Source organism: Panulirus ornatus, chromosome 58, assembly GCF_036320965.1.
Source record: "Panulirus ornatus isolate Po-2019 chromosome 58, ASM3632096v1, whole genome shotgun sequence".
Taxonomy (NCBI): domain Eukaryota; kingdom Metazoa; phylum Arthropoda; class Malacostraca; order Decapoda; family Palinuridae; genus Panulirus; species Panulirus ornatus.
Genome location: NC_092281.1, coordinates 11,503,205 through 11,522,647, shown reverse-complemented (window position 1 = coordinate 11,522,647; position 19,443 = coordinate 11,503,205). Strand labels below are relative to the sequence as shown.

Genomic DNA, 19,443 nt, shown 5'->3' with positions numbered 1-19,443 from the left:
CATGGTCAGTAAAACCACCACACACACACACACACATATATATATATATATATATATACTCATCAGAGAAAAACTCATGAGTTGGTCTATCACATGGTTGGTGAAAATCAGAGGATAAATATAAAATGGGGATAGGGGAGAAAGAATACTTCCCACGTATTCCCTGCGTGTCGTAGAAGGCGACTAAAAGGGGAGGGAGCGGGGGGCTGGAAATCCTCCCCTCTCATTATTTTTTTTTAATTTTTCAAAAGAAGGAACAGAGAAGGGGGCCAGGTGAGGATATTCCCTCAAAGGCCCAGTTCTCTGTTTTTAACGCTACCTTGCTAATGCGGGAAATGGCGAATAGTTTGAAAGAAAAAGAAAAGAAAAATATAAAATAAAGGGAATGGGGCACATGTTTGTCGAATTTCTCTTGACTGGGTGACTAACCAATAAGTTACTATGAGAATGAAAATATGTAGTATGAAATCATCCAATTTTAGGTACTCCACTATCTATAACAGCCTCCATGTAAAAAAATAGAATTATATTAAGCAGGACAATAAGACAACCAGGTGACCAGATCAGGAGCCAATACATGATAACTACATCACCTCATATATAAACTGAGCATAAACTTTTGAGTAAAATTTTAAATGTAGTTGAAGAATGAGTGTAAAGATATACTTAAAACAAGACACAGCCACCTTGTTGAAGGTTGTTACAGCATTTTTCAATCTAAGGGTAATTACTCAATGTACACTTACTACACAAATTTTTATTTACCACAGACTAATTTTACATTTCTTTATCAATGAATGATTACAGGAAGTGAAAAGTTACAAAAATATACAATGTTTATGAAATGGAAGGTTAACTTGCACTAGTCAGCCAATGGAGGACATCCTAACCTTTCATCTATTTATAATACCCCAGTATTCTATATGGCATAATCTCCTGTATCACTGATGTTTTTACTTAAGCTAGAAAAAGCCTTCAATTAGCCTTCTAGCAAACTTACATAGCAGCTTGGTTGTCAAACATTACTCTTCATTAGCTGACATATGCATGCCCAGAATGAATTAGTGTGGTATGAAATTGTGAAGGAATAAGTAACAAGGCAAGCATGAGCACAAGAGTACATTGTACGAGAAATGGTTCAGAGCTTTACCAGCACGAATGGCATTACTTCCTGTACAGGCTCATTACAACACTGAACATTGGTGTCATTCACAGTACTGCTGGATTCATTATTATCCTGTGTAACATATGAAGAAAAATATTTGTCATCCAACTTAACTTGAGAATGGCACCATCGATGATGTTCGGTTGCACAATCCAGTGAACATTTAGCGTGAATGTTATTCGAGACACACTTACAACAACACATAGAATCATAACACTTTACTTGACTGCATTTCCATTTTACATATAACATGCTTTTATATCCATTTACAATTCACAATACATGTATTAAAACATACCATTAATACTTCTACCATTCAGTCGATGTAATTCCTCAACTCTGGGTGTGTTAATCTGGAAGGCGGACTTTTCAGCTTTGCCCTACACATTTACATGTGAACATTCCAAGACATTGGTATCACCATAGAATATATATACTTTTCTTACAGACAGTAGACAAAAATATTATATATTTCCCCTATATTAAATGAAAATTAATATTAAATAATCTAATGTACATATTTACTTATATTCCTAATAAAAATACAACACAGTCTATGACCTTCTCTGCCAGCAGAAAAATCTTCACTCTTATGTTGCTAGGAGACAGAGTATTGGTTATACTACATATACTATACTTAAGTATCATTATCATAGTTGATTTATCATAAAAATTGTGGTATACATTGACAGATAAGCATTTCACAAAAATAACATAGATCTGTCTTACATAAAACTACAACATTTCTTAAAGAGTCTGAAGAGTTTGTCCCTAGTACTAATTTCTACTTACTCTACATTACACCCATAGTTCACAATGAATGATGCAGTTTTGACAGATGGAAATACAAATAAATGTAAGAAAACTGTACAGTTGATGAATACAAATTACCATAACACATTATCAATTGCAAGGTACTTCAACATTAAGTACAAAACAGTTGTGAATGTATGAATACTCAGAGAGAAAGCAGAACACAATTAGTTGCTCAGATTTTACTCATTTTTTATGTTGATGTATTCAACAACAGATGACGCAGGTCCGTATAACATAATGAGAGTTCACCCATGTTTATTACTTATACTGATTGCTGTTATTTGTCAGAAGTTCTCTTGAACCATTTACTTCTGGTAAGATATATATGGTATCGATGTGTACATGTGTATATGTTGTTAGGTATATGTATGAACGTTTAAGTATATATATGCGTATATGAGTGGATGGGTCATTCTTCGTGTGTTTCCTAGCACTACCTCACTGATGCGGGAAACAGCGATCAAGTATAATGATGATGGATGAAAGGGAGCTGTGGTTTCGGTGCATTACACATGACAGCTAGAGACTGAGTGTGAACGAATGTGGCCTTGTTGTCCTTTCCTAGCGCTACCTCGCGCGCACGTGGGGGGAGGGGGTGCCATTTCATGTGTTGCGGGGTGGCGACAGGAATGGATGAAGGCAGCAAGTATGGATATGTACATGTGTATATATGTATATGTCTGTGTATGTATATGCTGAAGTATATAAGTACGTGTATGTGCAAGTATGGGCGTTTATGTATATACATGTGTATGTGGGTGGGTTGGGCCATTCTTTTGTCTGTTTCCTATTGCTACCTCGCTACTGTGGGAGACAGCGACTAAGTGTAATAAATGTAATAAAAAAATATATATGAATATAATATTTATTTATTCATTTATTTATTTTACTTTGTCGCTGTCTCCCGCGTTAGTGAGGTAGCGCAAGAAAACAGACGAAAGAATGGCCCAACCCACCCACATACACATGTATATACATACACGTCCACACATGCAAATATACATGCCTATACATCTCAATGTACACATATATATACACACACAGACATATACATATATACACATGTACATAATTCATACTGTCTGGCGATGTATATAATATGTATGTATATATGTCTCATACCATATGTGCTCACCCTCATCCATTCCCAGCACCACCCTGCTCCACGAAACAATACTGCCACCCCCTGCGTAAGTGAGGTAGCGCAGGAAGCAGACAAAAAAAGGTCAAATCTGCTCTGTCATTCTCTAGCTGTCATGTGTAATGCAAACAGAAAAAAATGCATGTATATTCATACTTACTTGTCTGCTGATTCTCGTTAGCAAGGTAGTGCTAGCAATAGCTGAAGAAAGGCTGTATATGCTCATATCCATTCTCTATCAATCATATGCAATGCACCAATATCACAGTCCCCTATCCCTAAAGTGGCCCCACAAACTATTCCCATTCCATGGTTTGCCCCAACCACTTCACATGCCCTGGTTCAGTCTAATGACCACATCACCCCCTGTATGCCACACTGTTCCAATTCACTCTATCCCATGCACGCCTTTCACTCTCCTGAATGTTAAGATCCCAATCACTCAAAATCTTTTTTCTCTAACCTTCCAATGAATTATAATGTTAGAAGTTTGTTTTGCTCTGAATTAAGATTAGTTGTTCATTGTTACAAAACTTTTTAGAATATATAAAAGCTTGATTTTTGCTAATAAAGAAACTAGTTTTATGATAGTCCAATTCGCATGCCAGAGGCTAGTAAATATGAAAAATAAAACTAAACTAATAAGCTGAAAAAACTTACGTTACTCTAGTTCAGTAACACTGGTTACTCTCTTTTAAACCACAACCACTATTTGCTCTCACTTGGAGAGAATGGTGCCTTTCAGCACAGTCTCATTTCAAGCATCTCTCACAAGTATTCAAGTTTAACAATTACGCTTTGGTATATGACTGAAAGAAAATGAAAAACTAAGTTCTGTACCAATTATCAACATGATTTTCTCTTTGGCAGAAAACTTATGAGGGTGATTTTCTCTGTTTGATCACTGCTGTTGGTAAAGATTACAAGAGCAAAAACCAAGTAAATTATGTATAACTTGTGGCTCTTAAAAGAAATGAAGACTGTGCTGAAAGTACTTAAACAAAAGAAATGTTAATAGATCCTTTTGTTGGAAACATGGTTGGTTGTATTTTAAGCGGCTATGTAAATGGTATCTTTCTTTTTAATCTCTGGATAGCTCCTGTTATGGTGTCATGACATGATAATACAGTATTCAGTCAACTAAAAAGGAATTTTGAAAATTGATGTAACTAGTGTTCAAGAGATGTAAAAATGTAGAACTTCTGAAAAAGAAATTAAATCATGGTAAAGATAAAAATTCAGATAATAATAATAATAATAACAGTAAGAGATGATGTTAACTTATTCTGATATTTAGGGAAGATGAATTTGTAAAGTATTTATTGATGAAATGTATCTGTGGCATGCATCAATATATTTATTAATTTCCCAAAACTTTTTGAGTTGGAACAAAATTTCTTACTTGCAAGTCAAATGTCTACGCAACTTAATTAACTTCTTTCATTATATAGTTAGATTTTATCACAGCATTTCGATTTTATTAAGGAAAACATGGTGATTATTGTCTTACTGGAGCATGTAATACATAATGTTATTCTATGCATTAATATCAACATATTCCAATGTATATTGTGAACTGATAAATATAGAACAAAATAAAATGTGTCACACCCATGATTAATTACAAAAAGGTACTGTTATATGTGGAAAGGGAATAGGATAAATGCTCATAATTTTACTGAAGCTATCAATTCTTATCTTGATGAATGCCACAAAGGTACTGTAATTAGTCGTGATTGTCAATCTAATTTAGATTCTCCTTGCACCAAAATGATAATTTTCTTACAGATTCAACACTGCAAAATGCATATGAATCCACCTTGTATCACCTCAATGAACTGTTCCATTTTAAGACACTGATGAATGAGTTCTGAGGTTTAGCTTAAGGCAACACAGTTGTATTGATGGACTGTAAGTATTTCATGTGAGCAGGAAATACCCAAAGGATTTTCTTTATCAAATGCTATAATACTGGAGAAGGTATGGACAGATTGGTACCTTAGGTGTGATACAGTATAAATCTATATCATATATGCTTCATCACATCAAGAGATGACATGAAAACTCCTCCCAAGACATTTGGGTGCTCTGTCTTTTCCCACATTTAAGATACTTCCTACCAAATAACTAATATCAAAGCTTTGTGATCACTACCTCTCTTCATAAAAGAAAAAGTGTATAAACAAATATCACAAATTTTCAAGAGTATTACATGGAATTTTGTATGATGTGAACTATCAAAAAAATTATGATTAATCACAGATCGTACGCAGTATGGATGTAATGTAGAACATATATTTATCAAATGGTTGTTTAACATATGCACTCAGTATTAGTCTAGCAACATTTAGTCACTTACATTGTCTGATTACCATTTCTAAAAATTTTGAATGGTAAGACCCCTTAATAATGCTTACAGTAGGCAGTAGAATGTCACTTTTTCATGGGGAGCTTCCTACATAACATGAATGATGAGAGACGTAGCCAGAATAGACAGAATGGTGTAGAACAGCCTAAATGTAAATCAAAGTTGTGACTGATTAGAACTGCAGTGGAAAAGTTAGGAAACCGAATAGTTATGGCTCAGACAATGACTAAAAAGTTAGAGGTCTACATGTGTAGAATGACAAACGAAGACGAGAGGAGAAAATATGCATTGATTGAATACATAAGAAATTCAGGGACAAAACAAAGAAGGTTCCTGCTAAAAAGATGCAAAAGCCTTAGTCAAACACACAGCAGCCAAAACTATAGGAGTCTGGAAACTGCACTGCACGTAAAACGACAATGATTATATATTTAATATTTAACATGTAGTGGACCCATGAGATGTAACATATAATTGAAGTCTTTCTGTGCGAGTGGCCCCAAAGCTTCAAAAGGCAACTTGATATAAAGAGATATAGTATTTTTTGTTTTTGATCACATGACATGACGCTTGTTTGATGTGAGAGAGACTGTGACCATTTAATGTAAGCAGCAGATATCTTGTCATGAAGGAGACTGCATAGCACTCTAGATAAAGTCTTTTAAGATACTTCCTTCAGGTAGAGAGACTGAAGTCTGTAACATGATATGAGGGGGGGAAAAGTTCATTGCCCGGGTCACCATAACCCTGGTCTTGTGAGAATAAGTAGCAACTGCACTCCTTACTACTTTGTCCTGCAGAGGACTGGTAGCGTCACACTTGACCAGGAGACAGGTCAGGAGGACCACGTGACGTTGTTACATCTTCCGAGGGTGGAAGACTCAAAAACCATCTCAAATGTTCTCCACATGGCTTCACCTGTAAGATTAGTTACACGTTTGAATTAAGACAGACTGAATTTACATAAGTGTTGTTCTTTCGAAGTGAATTTATACAAATGTTTATAGTACCTTTCTGATTTGAATTTATACGAATTATATAAATCTGCTATCCATCTGAGCAGAAATTATACGAATGATATAAATAATACAATATATCATCCTTCTTGAAAAACTTCAAAACAATTAGCCAACATGTAGACAGAGAGTAAATAGGAAAATTATGAATATCAGTTCTTTAAAACCATGGTAAGTCCTAGTCTCAATTATCAGCCAGAAAGATGCACTCCCTTTGAGTTGACAGACAACAGTGCTCATTGCTCACGTTGAGTTGAAGCAGTTGAGTGGTGGAGGCAGCACGTGTGTGGGTGACATAACGAGATTGACGGGTACACTCTCCACCAGAGGATACCACTGGGTCACGGGACGTCGAGGACACTCCAACATCTCCAGCCAGTGGTCACGGCCGGGACCAATCACCTGCGACCCAATCACCGCCACGCCTAACAGCTCATTAGCACCAACCCTGCCAGGTAAGGTGTAACATTAATATCATCCCTACTAGGTAACGTAACTAGTTCTAACCCTGCCAGGTAACGTAACTAGTTCTAACCCTGCCAGGTAACGTAAGTAGTTCTAACCCTGCCAGGTAACGTAACTAGTTCTAACCCTGCCTGGTAACGTAATAGTATCTCCAACCCTGGCAAGTAATGTAACATTATCACCAACTCTGCTAGGTAACGCAATACTATCAGCAACCCTGCCGGGTAACGTAATACCATCACCAACCCTGCCAGGGAATGTAACATGAATCAACCTTGTCTTGTAATCAAATATGTTTAGCTTAAAAGGAAACGTATCAGTGAATTTAGTATTTAACGGGAACCTTAAAGGTGATTAAGTAATGTATCCTGTGTAAGCCATCAAGAATGGTTCTTGAGAATAATACTAAGTAATTTATCATTCCTTATTTTAACTATCGACAAATGGTAAGTTTTTACGCGGTCTGCTGTGACAATTAAAGTAGACCCAAAATGTGGAGAATTTCATGTGGATAAACAAAGAGTACCAGATATATAAGTGAAGGGATTTCTCTGAGGAGAAAATTTTTACCCTCCCGACTCGAGCCTCTTCGTAAAGCATGTGGGATACCAGTGTCATCCATTTGGTTCACCCATATTGGTGTTTTATCCATTAACAAGGCCTGAATGATGAACCTATAGTGTTCAAGATAATTTTCGACTGCAAGGGGAAGTTGGGTGTGGATTTCATAGGTTTTTCTTGATTTTTAGAAATGCTTCACCAACTTTAACTATCATTAACCACATGTGCCTTGATCGTCATAGCCCTCCCTACTATAGCCTCATTGTTGATTAACCACACATTTTCCCTTGTTAGTCATAGCCCTCCCTACTGTAGACCTCTGCTATCTTAAGAAAGAATATCATTATTATATTTTATCAGTGCCCACCAGAAACAATGCCATAATGTATTAGGAGTCCGTTGTTATGATTTTCTACCACGTACATAAGGCCTGTGGTGCCCGTAAAATTATATGCTTACCAAGCTACCAATAATACGGAATAAATTTTAGTGATTACAACTGGCTATTTTAAACATTTGGTACAAGTACCATCATCCAAGCAGTCAAATTCTCTTTCCGGGAAATTGATTACCTAGATTATATTATATGATATTCCAGAGTCCCTTGAATATTGTGTTGGGTAATTGATTAGATGAACCTACTTTAACGTAAGATTATGCAAGAATTTCCTTCATGCCAAGTGTCAAGAAGTAGGATTTTGCCCATTGTGGCTTCTGGCCTTTTTTCCTCAAGGGCTTTCCCCTCCGGTGGCATTAGCACCACCTCCCATAGGACCCCCTTCCATCATGTAGCTATAGTACCCACTCCTGTAGGACCTCCTTCCATCATGTAGCCATAGTACCCACTCCTGTAGGACCCCCTTCCATCATGTAGCTATAGTACCCCCCTCCTGTAGGACCCCCTTCCATCATCACGTAGCTATAGTACCCCCTCCTGTAGGACCCTCGTCCTTACCCAGGACCTCCACACCTCACCTGTCGTAGTCGACGACCTTGACAAGGAGCGTGACGTCCTCGATGTTGTCGTTGGGGATGTCAAAGACGAGTGCCTCGTTGTACACCGGGTTCAGGGTTGACTTCTTCACTGACGTCTTCTTCTTCTTGATGCGTCGTCCCTGGCACAGCAGACACACCTTGACGTACGGATCTGTGGGGGCACACGACGAGACATCGTAAGTCTCAAGGAAAGTCCGAGACGTAAGTGTTGGAAAGAAGTCAGTGTTTGGGAGGCAGTTGTGTGTGTGTGCGCGCGCGCCAGGGTTCGAACCCACTGAACCTACTTGGGTTTCCATCGGCTCCTCATGTGCGTCATGCTGGACCTGACTTTGCATGAAGGTGTCTGATATGTCCCTAAGGTGTTACCGATGTCCCATAAGTGTTACTGATGTCTCAAGGTGTTACCGATGTCCCATAAGTGTTACTGATGTCTCCGGTTCATCTGAAAGGTTGATGTCTTTGACAGACCTCAGGACTGTGTAGTGACCCTTACTGATCAGAGGACCCGTTTATGCTAACCTGATGGTTCAGTAGTGTCCTTGGTTGATCTGAGGACCCGGTAACTGACCTGATGATCCAGCGGTGTCCCCGGTTGACCTGACGACCTGGGAACTTCCATGATGATCCAGTGACGTCCATGGCTGACCTGAGGACCTGGTAACTTACCTGATCACTCAGTGACGTCCATGGCTGACCTGAGGCCCTGGGAACTGATCGGATGACCCAGTGATATCCATGGCTGACCTGAGGCCCTGGGAACTGACCTGATGACCCAGTGACGTCCATGGCTGACCTGAGGCCCTGGGAACTGACCTGATGACCCTGTGATGTCCATGGCCCTGAGATTTCTCATCTTGATGATAGTGACAGTGAGGCGTCCGGCCGTGGGCAGGTAGCACAGGCTCAGCATCAACTCCCCCAGGTCACGGGTCTCCTGCAGAGGGAAGGACACCAGGTCAGAGCAGGTCACAGTTCCTCCCAGGTACAGGGGAGGTGCATCACAGGTCGAAACAGCTTATAAATTACCTACGAAGTCAAGACTCAATAAATATCCCAATTGTAACAGAGTGGACCATTGTTCCTAGGGGCCCTCTCCTGTCGCAGCGAGAGAAGACCTTAGATACCCGCTGTCGCATCCCTGAGGTGGGGGGAGGGGGGCGCCAGGACCCCCACCGCACCCACCACCCGTCTGGGCACCTTCGGCAAGAGGTCAGGCCCGACCTCCGGGAGAGGAAGGGGTCTATAAAAAGAGGGAAGGAAGAGACCTCATGGTAGGTGGTAGGGTCTCCAAGAAGGGACGAAAGATGTAAATTGAAGAGATAATCTGCAAGGCCGTCCAGCCATCATGGACTAACCCTCAGTCAAAGGAGGGGAGGTTTAACCCTACGTGTTGGCAGGGCTCGTCAGTGCCCACACGTCACTAGTGGGGGCATCTTGAAGGACTCAGTCTCTCCTTTGCTGGAGGAGCAGCTGCTGCCCCCTTACGTTGTGGCCGCCAGGATGAGAGGGAGAGGGGCGGAGCCGACCCCTCCAGACCTGATGTTTGACCTCGTGTCTTTCACCCCAGCAGGCGAAGGTCAGGTCTCAGACGGCTCCTTAAGCGGCCAGAGGTCGAGCTTCGATGTGATAACCCGGCGTCTGGGGAGCCGTCTAGACCCGACGTAAACGCACGGCCGCCAGGGGACCCGTCTCGGCGACCCCCCCCATATCGTCAGGGGCAGAAAGTGAACCGTCATCTGGGTACGACCTTCAGCGTCGTCCGGGTACGACCCTCAACCCCCACTCAGAGGGACGTTGGTAATGCGTCCCTCAATATCTCTTATGGCGCTGAACAGCTGCGTCGAGTCGATTCAATTGTCTCTCTAATGGTCCAGAGTGGGTCTGGTCGGGCTCGGGTCAGGCTGTCTCTTAAATTACCCGCGTGATGGGGTGGGTGGGAGAGCTCTCTTGTCTCCCACACTCGCTCCCTCTCCTCAAGATCCCATTTACCCACCTCCTGCACGAGTGAGGTGGGAGTGTGGCATTGTCTTGCCTCGTTCGTCCCCAGGTCTTCACCGTGGACGGTGCCCCCTGAGGGCGGGTATTTGCTCTCTCTCTCTCTCTCTCTCTCTCTCTCTCTCTCTCTCTCTCTCTCTCTCTCTCTCTCTCTCTCTCTCTCTCTCTCTCTCACCGGCGTCTAGCGAAGGGCTCCTGACGGCGCCGCAGGAGCCGTCATGATGAGAATGGGTTCGTGTGTCGCTTTCTGGGATGGAAGGAATGGGCAGCCACACACGGCCTTCCCTGGTGATGGTACGATAATGAGGAATGAGGATGAATAAAGGAAGGGAAAGAAATGTGAATGAAATGAAGATTGAAAACTGAAGATGATGATGAGGTAAGTCTACATCAAGACGTGGGAGGGGAGGTGACACTCGGTCTTGCGTAGGGCACGTGTCTCTCAGGGCTGGACCTAAGGGCAAGCAAGTGGTTCTCAGGGCTGGACCTGACGGCACGTGGCTCTCAGGGATGGACCTGAGGGCACGTGGTTCTCAGGGCTGGACCTGAGGGCACGTGGTTCTCAGGGCTGGACCTAAGGGCTCGTGGTTCTCAGGGCTGGACCTGAGGGCACGTGGACCTGAGGGCTCGTGGTTCTCAGGGCTGGACCTCAGGGCACGTGGCTCTCAGGGCTGGACCTGAGGGCTCGTGGCTCTCAGGGCTGGACCTGAGGGCTCGTGGCTCTCAGGGCTGGACCTGAGGGCTCGTGGCCCCCACGGCTGGACCTAAGGGCACGTGGCTCTCAGGGCTGGACCTGAGGGCACGTGGTTCTCAGGGCTGGACCTGAGGGCACGTGGCTCTCAGGGCTGAAGGTAATCCTTAGGGAGTGGAGGAAGTCCTAGGGACGTGCTGGCCGGTAATGCCATAGGGAGGAAATCCCAAACAATCCCACTGTATTCCAGGCATTCCCTCACCCTCCACCCCACCCCAAACTCCACCCCAGGTGTCATTATGGTCGGTCATCACATTTCTAAGAGGAGGAGGATCGTCTTTCTCGACCCCAGAGTGTCACTGACCACCTCTGTACCAGGATATATATATATATATATATATATATATATATATATATATATATATATATATATATATATATATATATATATATATATATATCATTGTGGTTCAGGATCAAGGGCCAGAGGCCCACTGTACTCTAGGGGTCGTACCCGTCGTGTTGAAGTGGTCGTGAAGTCGTGGTGTCGTGTACCATCATCGTCCTGCTCTAGGGTCGTTACGACGACGAGTCGTCAGTTCCACACACAGACACACACAGACACACACACACACACACACACACACACACACACACTGTACCAAGGCAATTTTGTTTTTAACCTTTGCAGGTCAAAGGAACAATTTTGTATCGTGTTGTGGAAGTCCGTCATTGCCTGAGTTCGTAGGTGCCAAACAGATCAACGGCTGGATATGCCGGTAGACCAGCAGACTGTTGGGTAGGGAGATGAACAGATGTGTACGGCAACAGACGCCTGGGGAGTAGATATGTCAACAGATAGCTTCCGTGGAGTACAAACTGTGACGTGTAAACATAACAGGAGGAAATAATATTGATCATTTTACGTTATATGAACGAGGCAAACATGGTATTGTAACGACCTTGTGTAATGTACTTTAATATTATGTCATACCGACGTCATATAATGTACCAAAACATTATATTATAACGACGCCACATAATGTATCCAAGCGTTATGTAATTCTAATATTAACCTTGTAACGAGACGATGTCATGCATTATGTGCTGTCGTTGTGGCTCTCCTGCTGCTGTATCTTGTGGCGTTTACTCTCACGAAATCCCAGACGTCTCCCCCATCCCCCAGAATCAGGGGGAGCGCCGCCCCATCCCCCAGAAACAGGGGGAGCGCCAGCGCCCCCCTCCTGTCCCGACCCCAGCATGTTCCTCACCAGAGCAGTATCCACCAGTAGCTATGGCGACGCTCTCTTTCTCCCCATTACCCATATAACCTGTCTCCTGTACTGTGTGTACGCTCTTACACACACACACACACACACACACACACACACACACGGGTATCTAACATAGGCCCATAATTATCTAACGGAGACACCGTGCCTAACACCATTTAACGTTAGGACGGAGAGCGAAGACCCGAGCAACCAACACTGTGGGCGAACAACCTGGCGAGACAACCACACACAACTCTCCTACCCTCTTATCTACTACTGGTTCCCGCCATTTAACATATAATATACAGAAGACTACAAATATCGTTAAGCTATTAGACCCTTTTGATGTTATTTTTGGTAATAATCTACATAGATGAGGAGAATATCATTAGATTCGATATTCATTTAAGGCGGCGCAAGTAACGTGAAGTATTTTTTTTTTTTTATATATATATATCTAAAGTCCATTAAGACGTTAATAATCTTGCTGGAGTAGAATGAATTTGCTTCATGGGAATTAAAACGTTTTTTCCTCACAAGTTTGTAGCGATGTTATTAGTGAAAATAGACAAATGTAGCCTTTGATGGCTGCTTAGATATCCGTATCGAATCATTTCTTTAACTTTTTAGTGTCTCAAGTTAATTTAGGCAAGGTCATGTAGTCGACTGTCTTACAATTTGTTGTTCAGTTGGGTGATCATGCCGGTGGCTCTCTGCTTTATTCTGTTCTTTGTCTTTTTTTCTCACTTAAGGCGACGACCATAAGTGAACAGATTAAAGTTTGGACGCATAAGTGAAATATTATACATAAAGGGATTTACTTCGCAAATTAGAATGCTAATGCCCTAGAGTTTTATATACATATTTCTTTACGTATCTATACATAATGCTTAGTTGGCTTGAGGTCATCAGAGATTATAACACGTCTTTTTACTTGTGTACGTTATATAACTTGAGATTTCATACCCTCTTCTCGTTTTAAATGCCGGTGTAATTTTTTTTTTCAGGAAGAACGAGAAGAGATACTGCAATATGGTGGGAAAATACTTTTTAAGTGTAGTTAGGATGCGAGGACCCCCGAGGCCAAGTGAGCAGTGCATGAAAATAGTTAGAAATGTAAACTTTCCTTTCAAACAATCCAATGTGGCGGAAGTATGAGAGAAGGTGTCATGGTACATTTGATGTAGTGACGAAACATGTAAACATAGAGAAAACTGCTAGTTATGGGCTGTTAAAGAAACTGATCTTAACCAATAGTAGTTGAAACTGATGACTAGAAATAGCGCAAGGACTGGTAGGAATATTGTGTTATATCTCCTCTCAGTCTGTAAATACACGAACTCAGAAGGGAATGTTTTAACTTCTTGAAGGAATAAAGTTATGATATTTATCAAGTCTTTATAGCGATGTTTCAAATTTTGTTTACGTATTTGTTCATCAGCCTCAAGTAATGTCCATGTACATTTCAAGCTTAAAACGTCTAAACACACGTCTAACGATGCTGAAAACTGTTTTTAAACACTCCTTTGTTGACTGGTATGTAACATGCATGCGACGCCATCTTGATGACGCCATCGATGACGTAGTGATGACGTACCTCCGGCAGATTCTTGGAAAGTAATGGCGATCATGTGCAGTACAGACAGGGCTGTAGAGGTTTACTATTTCTTAAAACTTTGTTATGCAAACGAGTAAGCTGGTTAGAAGTATACGGTTCTACCAAAAGAAATGCATACACGTATTTTATAAGAGAAAAATCATCGCGGTATAGTTCACTGAAAGTAGGCGCGTATCTCAGCAAACTCAAACGTGTTTGTATGCAAATTCAAACATATTTTTGTAAATGGTTACGAGTCTCCGTAAACATATAGGAAAAAAGACATATTTTGGCTGAACACGCTAATCTATGGAACACCGTGTGTTGGAGTCCCTGAGCAGTGTAAATAGGTTAGTGAAAGAAGACCGATACACATTGAAAACATGAATGGATCTATAGATAAACGTGGATGATGGGGGAAAAATATATTAAAGATGTTGGAAAGTCGTGCACCATGCGCGACCTACGGAAATTGATTGGCTTATTTTTTTTTCCTCCCCTGCCATCAATAATCTAAAGGGCAACTGAAATGCGTTGCGGAGGAGATATAATAGACAACTACCGTCCTAATGGCCCCAGGCCCTACGGCCTATTTCCCCGTGCGAGTCCCACACAAACATATGTGTGGGAGGCCTTAACTCCATGTCGACCTCCCACGCTCTTCTAAAAGTAGATTTTTTTTCCCCCCTCCTTAAACAGGATATTATTCATATTAAGACGGCTCGTCCACTGATGGAAATAGCCTGCCAGCTTTACGGGGCTGTAAGCGTCATTTCACTCAACTTTGATTTAAAGTAATTTAAATTTTGACGTTTACCCGCGCGAATATATGGCGATACAGATGGCGTGCGTCCCGGATGAATTGGAATCGTACAAACTTTTATGTAATTCATCGCCTCAGACGTCTGAAAAGTTAGCGACAATGCACTCATATTTTTTTTTTTTTAACGTTCTTTTCTCTGTTTCAGTGACTAAGAGACATAAGCGGAGGAAAACTATGGTTGGAGTTCTGATTGAAAATCTTGCCATTCACGGCGAAGGTTCCCGCCATCCATGCAGCTCCTCTGTGCCTCCAGTCAGCAGTAATGTAAGTAACTTCTAAATACAATGTCTACCTCACTCCCTCCTGACTCCTGCCTGCCTGCCAGCCAGCCATCATCGGCTCTTGTTCTTTAGCTTTTATATATATATCAACACAAATGCGCCCGAGAGACTCTCTTTAAGTAGTGTCGAAATTAAATTTTTTTTTTCCATTTTTAATATTTAACTTTCTCGCTTCTCAACAGTGTCCTTCAATTGTGTAATTAATGCACAGGTTTTAGTATGATTATTGTAGTAGATGATCAATTCTTTGAAATTCATTAGTCTCAATGATGGTGCTGAATTTTTTTTTTTCATATATCTGTGCATCATACTATTGTATCAAAGTTTATTAAAGACTGTAAAAGGTTAATGGTTGACCTTTGCCATGCCATAACACATGGCAGTGAATGTGGTCATTCCCGTGTCGCACGTGGGGCCCTTAATGACCAGATGCACGTGTTCAGCATTTACCTTTTGGGTTGTGACGTCACAGCTTTTCGGTTGTGACGTCACAGAAATTCTGGTGGTTTTCAAAAATAATCTTGTGTCATCTCATGATTATTCATGCTGTTCATGGACGCGGATAGTCAGCTGACTGACCGTCTGATGATAGATGAATGAACGTGTTCTTTTCTGGTTCGTGGGTAGACATATATAATTCGCCATTAAGGAATCCTTGTTGTGGGGGGGGGGGGTTCACGGGTGGATGGGGGGCCTCAGCAGTACATATTCTATTACCTGACGGCAGCGTCGTAGCTCGGGGGGGCAGCCCACGACGTGTCAGAGGTGAGGGACAGGCGGGGGCGTCCCGGAGTCCTTACCCATGAATTTTGAAACGCTTTACCCCGTAATCCGGTAGCCCCTGAAAGGCACGCCATCGCCAGCCAATCAGGAAGTCCCAGAGGTGTTTTCCATGACGTCATCAAAAAGGAGAAGACTGATTGATGGCACAGGATCAAAGATGACCAATGGGAAGGCCTCGAATGGAATTTCTTGCTACGTCATTAGTTGAGGTTTGCTATTCGTGCGGCCGTGTGTGGGCGGCGGAGGGTCGGCCATGGTGGAAGGTCGCCAGGAGCGCACAGGTGGAGTGCGGGGGTTTGGGCGGGGAACCAATAGGGCAGCATTCGTTAATGCAACAATTTCTAGTAAGATGATTAAAGGTGACCTGATGTGGTGAAATTTTTTTTACATATTCTATTTTAGATAAAGTGTCCAAAGGTGTCTGGTTCTGCATTATATTTCGAGGTGTCTGTTGTTGGAGGAAAGACTTAATTTTTAATGTCGTGGAACACGGTAGTACGACACCGTACAAGCAAGACGGTAACGACCCTTAAGGACGACACGGTGGTTCTTATTTTGTGTATTAAAAAGAGATGAAGATCGTAAACACTTAAAGAGTAACTACCGTAGAATTTAGGTCAACTCGAAATAAGGATTCGAATTATACTGAGCAGGTTTGTGAAGCGTACAGAAGCAGATGGGTTAAACCTGACGAGTCAGGTCGGGTGGTATATATGTGACGTTAAATGTTACGGCCATCCTGGTGGCGTCACACCTCCCGTCACACGGATATAGCGAACTCCTCCGTCACTAGACTACGTAACATACACACTTGACAGTGAAGGTATTGTATAAAATGTACAATTACTATAGTGTTTTTTTTTTATTGCTTTATTTTCAGTAGTTTGACGTTACACATGTGCGATTCGTTACGGGATTAACGAATAATGGTGACGTATCTCTATTTATTTCTCACTGATAACACGACCTGGGCATGTCCCCTGGTACTCATGGCACCCAGGTCCTCTCCTTGTACTGACGGTATTGCTTGGCGGTCTTTCCCACACGCTTGGTAACCTGGTCCCTGGTACTCGATGTCATACTGGTACCCTAGTATATACTAGTGTTGAGCCCTGGTACTCAAGGTGTGATGCTGATACGTCATCGTTCCCATTACTAGTACTTCGTACTCTTCTCTTGCCTAGTATTGGCCCTTGGTACTCATTGTGGTACTGATAACCTCGTCAAATCTATTTCTAGTACTTGGTACCTTCGTCTTCCCTAGTATTTCCCCCCTGGTACTCATTGTTATGCTGATAGCCTTTTCATTCCCAGTACTTGTACCTAATACCTTAGTCTTCATTCGTACTGGTGGCTGGTACTGGCTCTGGTCCTAGCCCTGGTACTGCCTCTGGTACTAGTCCGAGCCCTGGTACTACCCCTGGTACTAGTCCTAGTCCTGGTACTGTCTCTGGTACTGGTGCCTGGCTCTGGCCCTGGTCCTAACCCTGGTACTGGTCCTAGCCCTGGCACTGCCCCTGGTACTGGTCCTACCCCCTGGTACTGGTTCTAGTTCTGGCACTGCCCCTGGTACTGGTCGTAGCCCTGGTACTGCCCCTGGTACTGGTCCTACCCCCTGGTACTGGTTCTAGTTCTGGCACTGCCCCTGGTACTGGTCGTAGCCCTGGTACTGCCCCTGGTACTGGTCCTACCCCCTGGTACTGGTTCTAGTTCTGGCACTGCCCCTGGTACTGGTCGTAGCCCTGGTACTGCCCCTGGTACTGGTCCTACCCCCTGGTACTGGTTCTAGTTCTGGCACTGCCCCTGGTACTGGTCGTAGCCCTGGTACTGCCCCTGGTACTGGTCCTACCCCCTGGTACTGGTTCTAGTTCTGGCACTGCCCCTGGTACTGGTCGTAGCCCTGGTACTGCCCCTGGTACTGGTCCTACCCCCTGGTACTGGTTCTAGCCCTGGTACTGCTCCTGGTACTGGTTCTAGCCCTGGTACTGCTCCTGGTACTGGTTCTAGTCCTGGTACTGCTCCTGGTACTGGTTCTAGTCCTGGTAGTGCCCCTGGTACTGGTTCTAGTCCTGGTACTGCTCCTGGTACTGGTTCTAGTCCTGGTACTGCTCCTGGTACTGGTTCTAGTCCTGGTACTGCTCCTGGTACTGGTTCTAGTCCTGGTAGTGCCCCTGGTACTGGTTCTAGCCCTGGTACTGCTCCTGGTACTGGTTCTAGTCCTGGTACTGCTCCTGGTACTGGTTCTAGTCCTGGTAGTGCCCCTGGTACTGGTTCTAGCCCTGGTACTGCTCCTGGTACTGGTTCTAGTCCTGGTAGTGCCCCTGGTACTGGTCCTAGTCCTGGTAGTGCCCCTGGTACTGGTTCTAGCCCTGGTCCTACCCCCTGGTACTGGTCCTAGTCCTGGTAGTGCCCCTGGTACTGGTCCTAGTCCTGGTAGTGCCCCTGGTACTGGTCGTAGTCCTGGTCCTACCCCCTGGTACTGGTCGTAGTCCTGGTAGTGCCCCTGGTACTGGTCCTAGTCCTGGTAGTGCCCCTGGTACTGGTCGTAGTCCTGGTAGTGCCCCTGGTACTGGTCCTAGTCCTGGTAGTGCCCCTGGTACTGGTCCTAGTCCTGGTAGTGCCCCTGGTACTGGTCGTAGTCCTGGTAGTGCCCCTGGTGCCTGGTACTCACGTGGCGGGTGTTGAGGATGTCCATGAGGTACTCCGTCTCGGCCGCCCCCGGGTCGCAGTGGTCGGCCACGCCGCCCAGCACAACCTGGCCGATCAGGTCGTTGCGGCTGAAGCGGTCGAAGTCGTACACGCTGAACTGCAGCGTGCGGTCACGCAGGTCCGACCAGCTCACGCTGCGGGGGAGAGAGAGAGAGAGAGAGAGAGAGAGAGAGAGAGAGAGAGAGAGAGAGAGAGAGAGAGAGAGAGAGAGAGAGGTGCATATTAAAGAAAATGTCTTGTCCTTGCCTCATAGCTGTAAGCGATCACAACACTAACACTGTTCAGCATAAGACACAGTATATATTATACTCAGATGCCCTACACACACACACACACACACACACACACACCATTTTATGGCCTGTTGTCCCGACTGGTGGACGTGGCCAGCTGCCTGAGTGCTGCAGGAGTAGGTGGGGGGGATGGTTGGAAGTATGTATTTCTTTCTTTCAAACTATTCGCCATTTCCCGCGTTAGCAAGGTAGCGTTAAGAACAGAGGACTGGGCCTCTGAGGGAATATCCTCACCTGGAAGTATATATATATATATATATATATATATATATATATATATATATATATATATATATATATATATATATATATATATATATATTTTTTTTTATACTATTCGCCATTTCCCGCGTTAGCAAGGTAGCGTTAAGAACAGAGGACTGGACCTTTGAGGGAACATCCTCACCTGGCCCCCTTCTCTGTTCCTTTTGGAAAACTTAAAAAAAAAAAAAGAGGGAAGGATTTCCAG

The 19,443-nt window shown here is 43.3% G+C and overlaps 2 protein-coding genes across 2 annotated transcripts in view; one reads left to right on the top strand and one right to left on the bottom strand.

Annotated features, from left to right (window-relative positions):
• Positions 1-739: 739 nt before the first annotated feature.
• LOC139766499 (synaptotagmin-10-like) overlaps positions 740-19,443 on the bottom strand; it is a 112,454-nt gene continuing 93,750 nt past the window's right edge. The window contains exons 8-12 of the mRNA XM_071695163.1: positions 18,644-18,815; positions 9,342-9,462; positions 8,508-8,679; positions 6,754-6,954; positions 740-6,408 (exon numbers count right to left, since the gene is read on the bottom strand). Coding sequence (XP_071551264.1) covers positions 6,405-6,408; positions 6,754-6,954; positions 8,508-8,679; positions 9,342-9,462; positions 18,644-18,815 — 670 coding nt within the window. The 3' untranslated portion in view covers positions 740-6,404. The remainder of the gene's footprint in view (positions 6,409-6,753; positions 6,955-8,507; positions 8,680-9,341; positions 9,463-18,643; positions 18,816-19,443) is intronic.
• LOC139766498 (uncharacterized) overlaps positions 6,814-19,443 on the top strand; it is a 193,174-nt gene continuing 180,544 nt past the window's right edge. The window contains exons 1-2 of the mRNA XM_071695160.1: positions 6,814-6,961; positions 15,054-15,172. The gene's annotated coding sequence lies outside the window, so the exon portion shown is untranslated. The remainder of the gene's footprint in view (positions 6,962-15,053; positions 15,173-19,443) is intronic.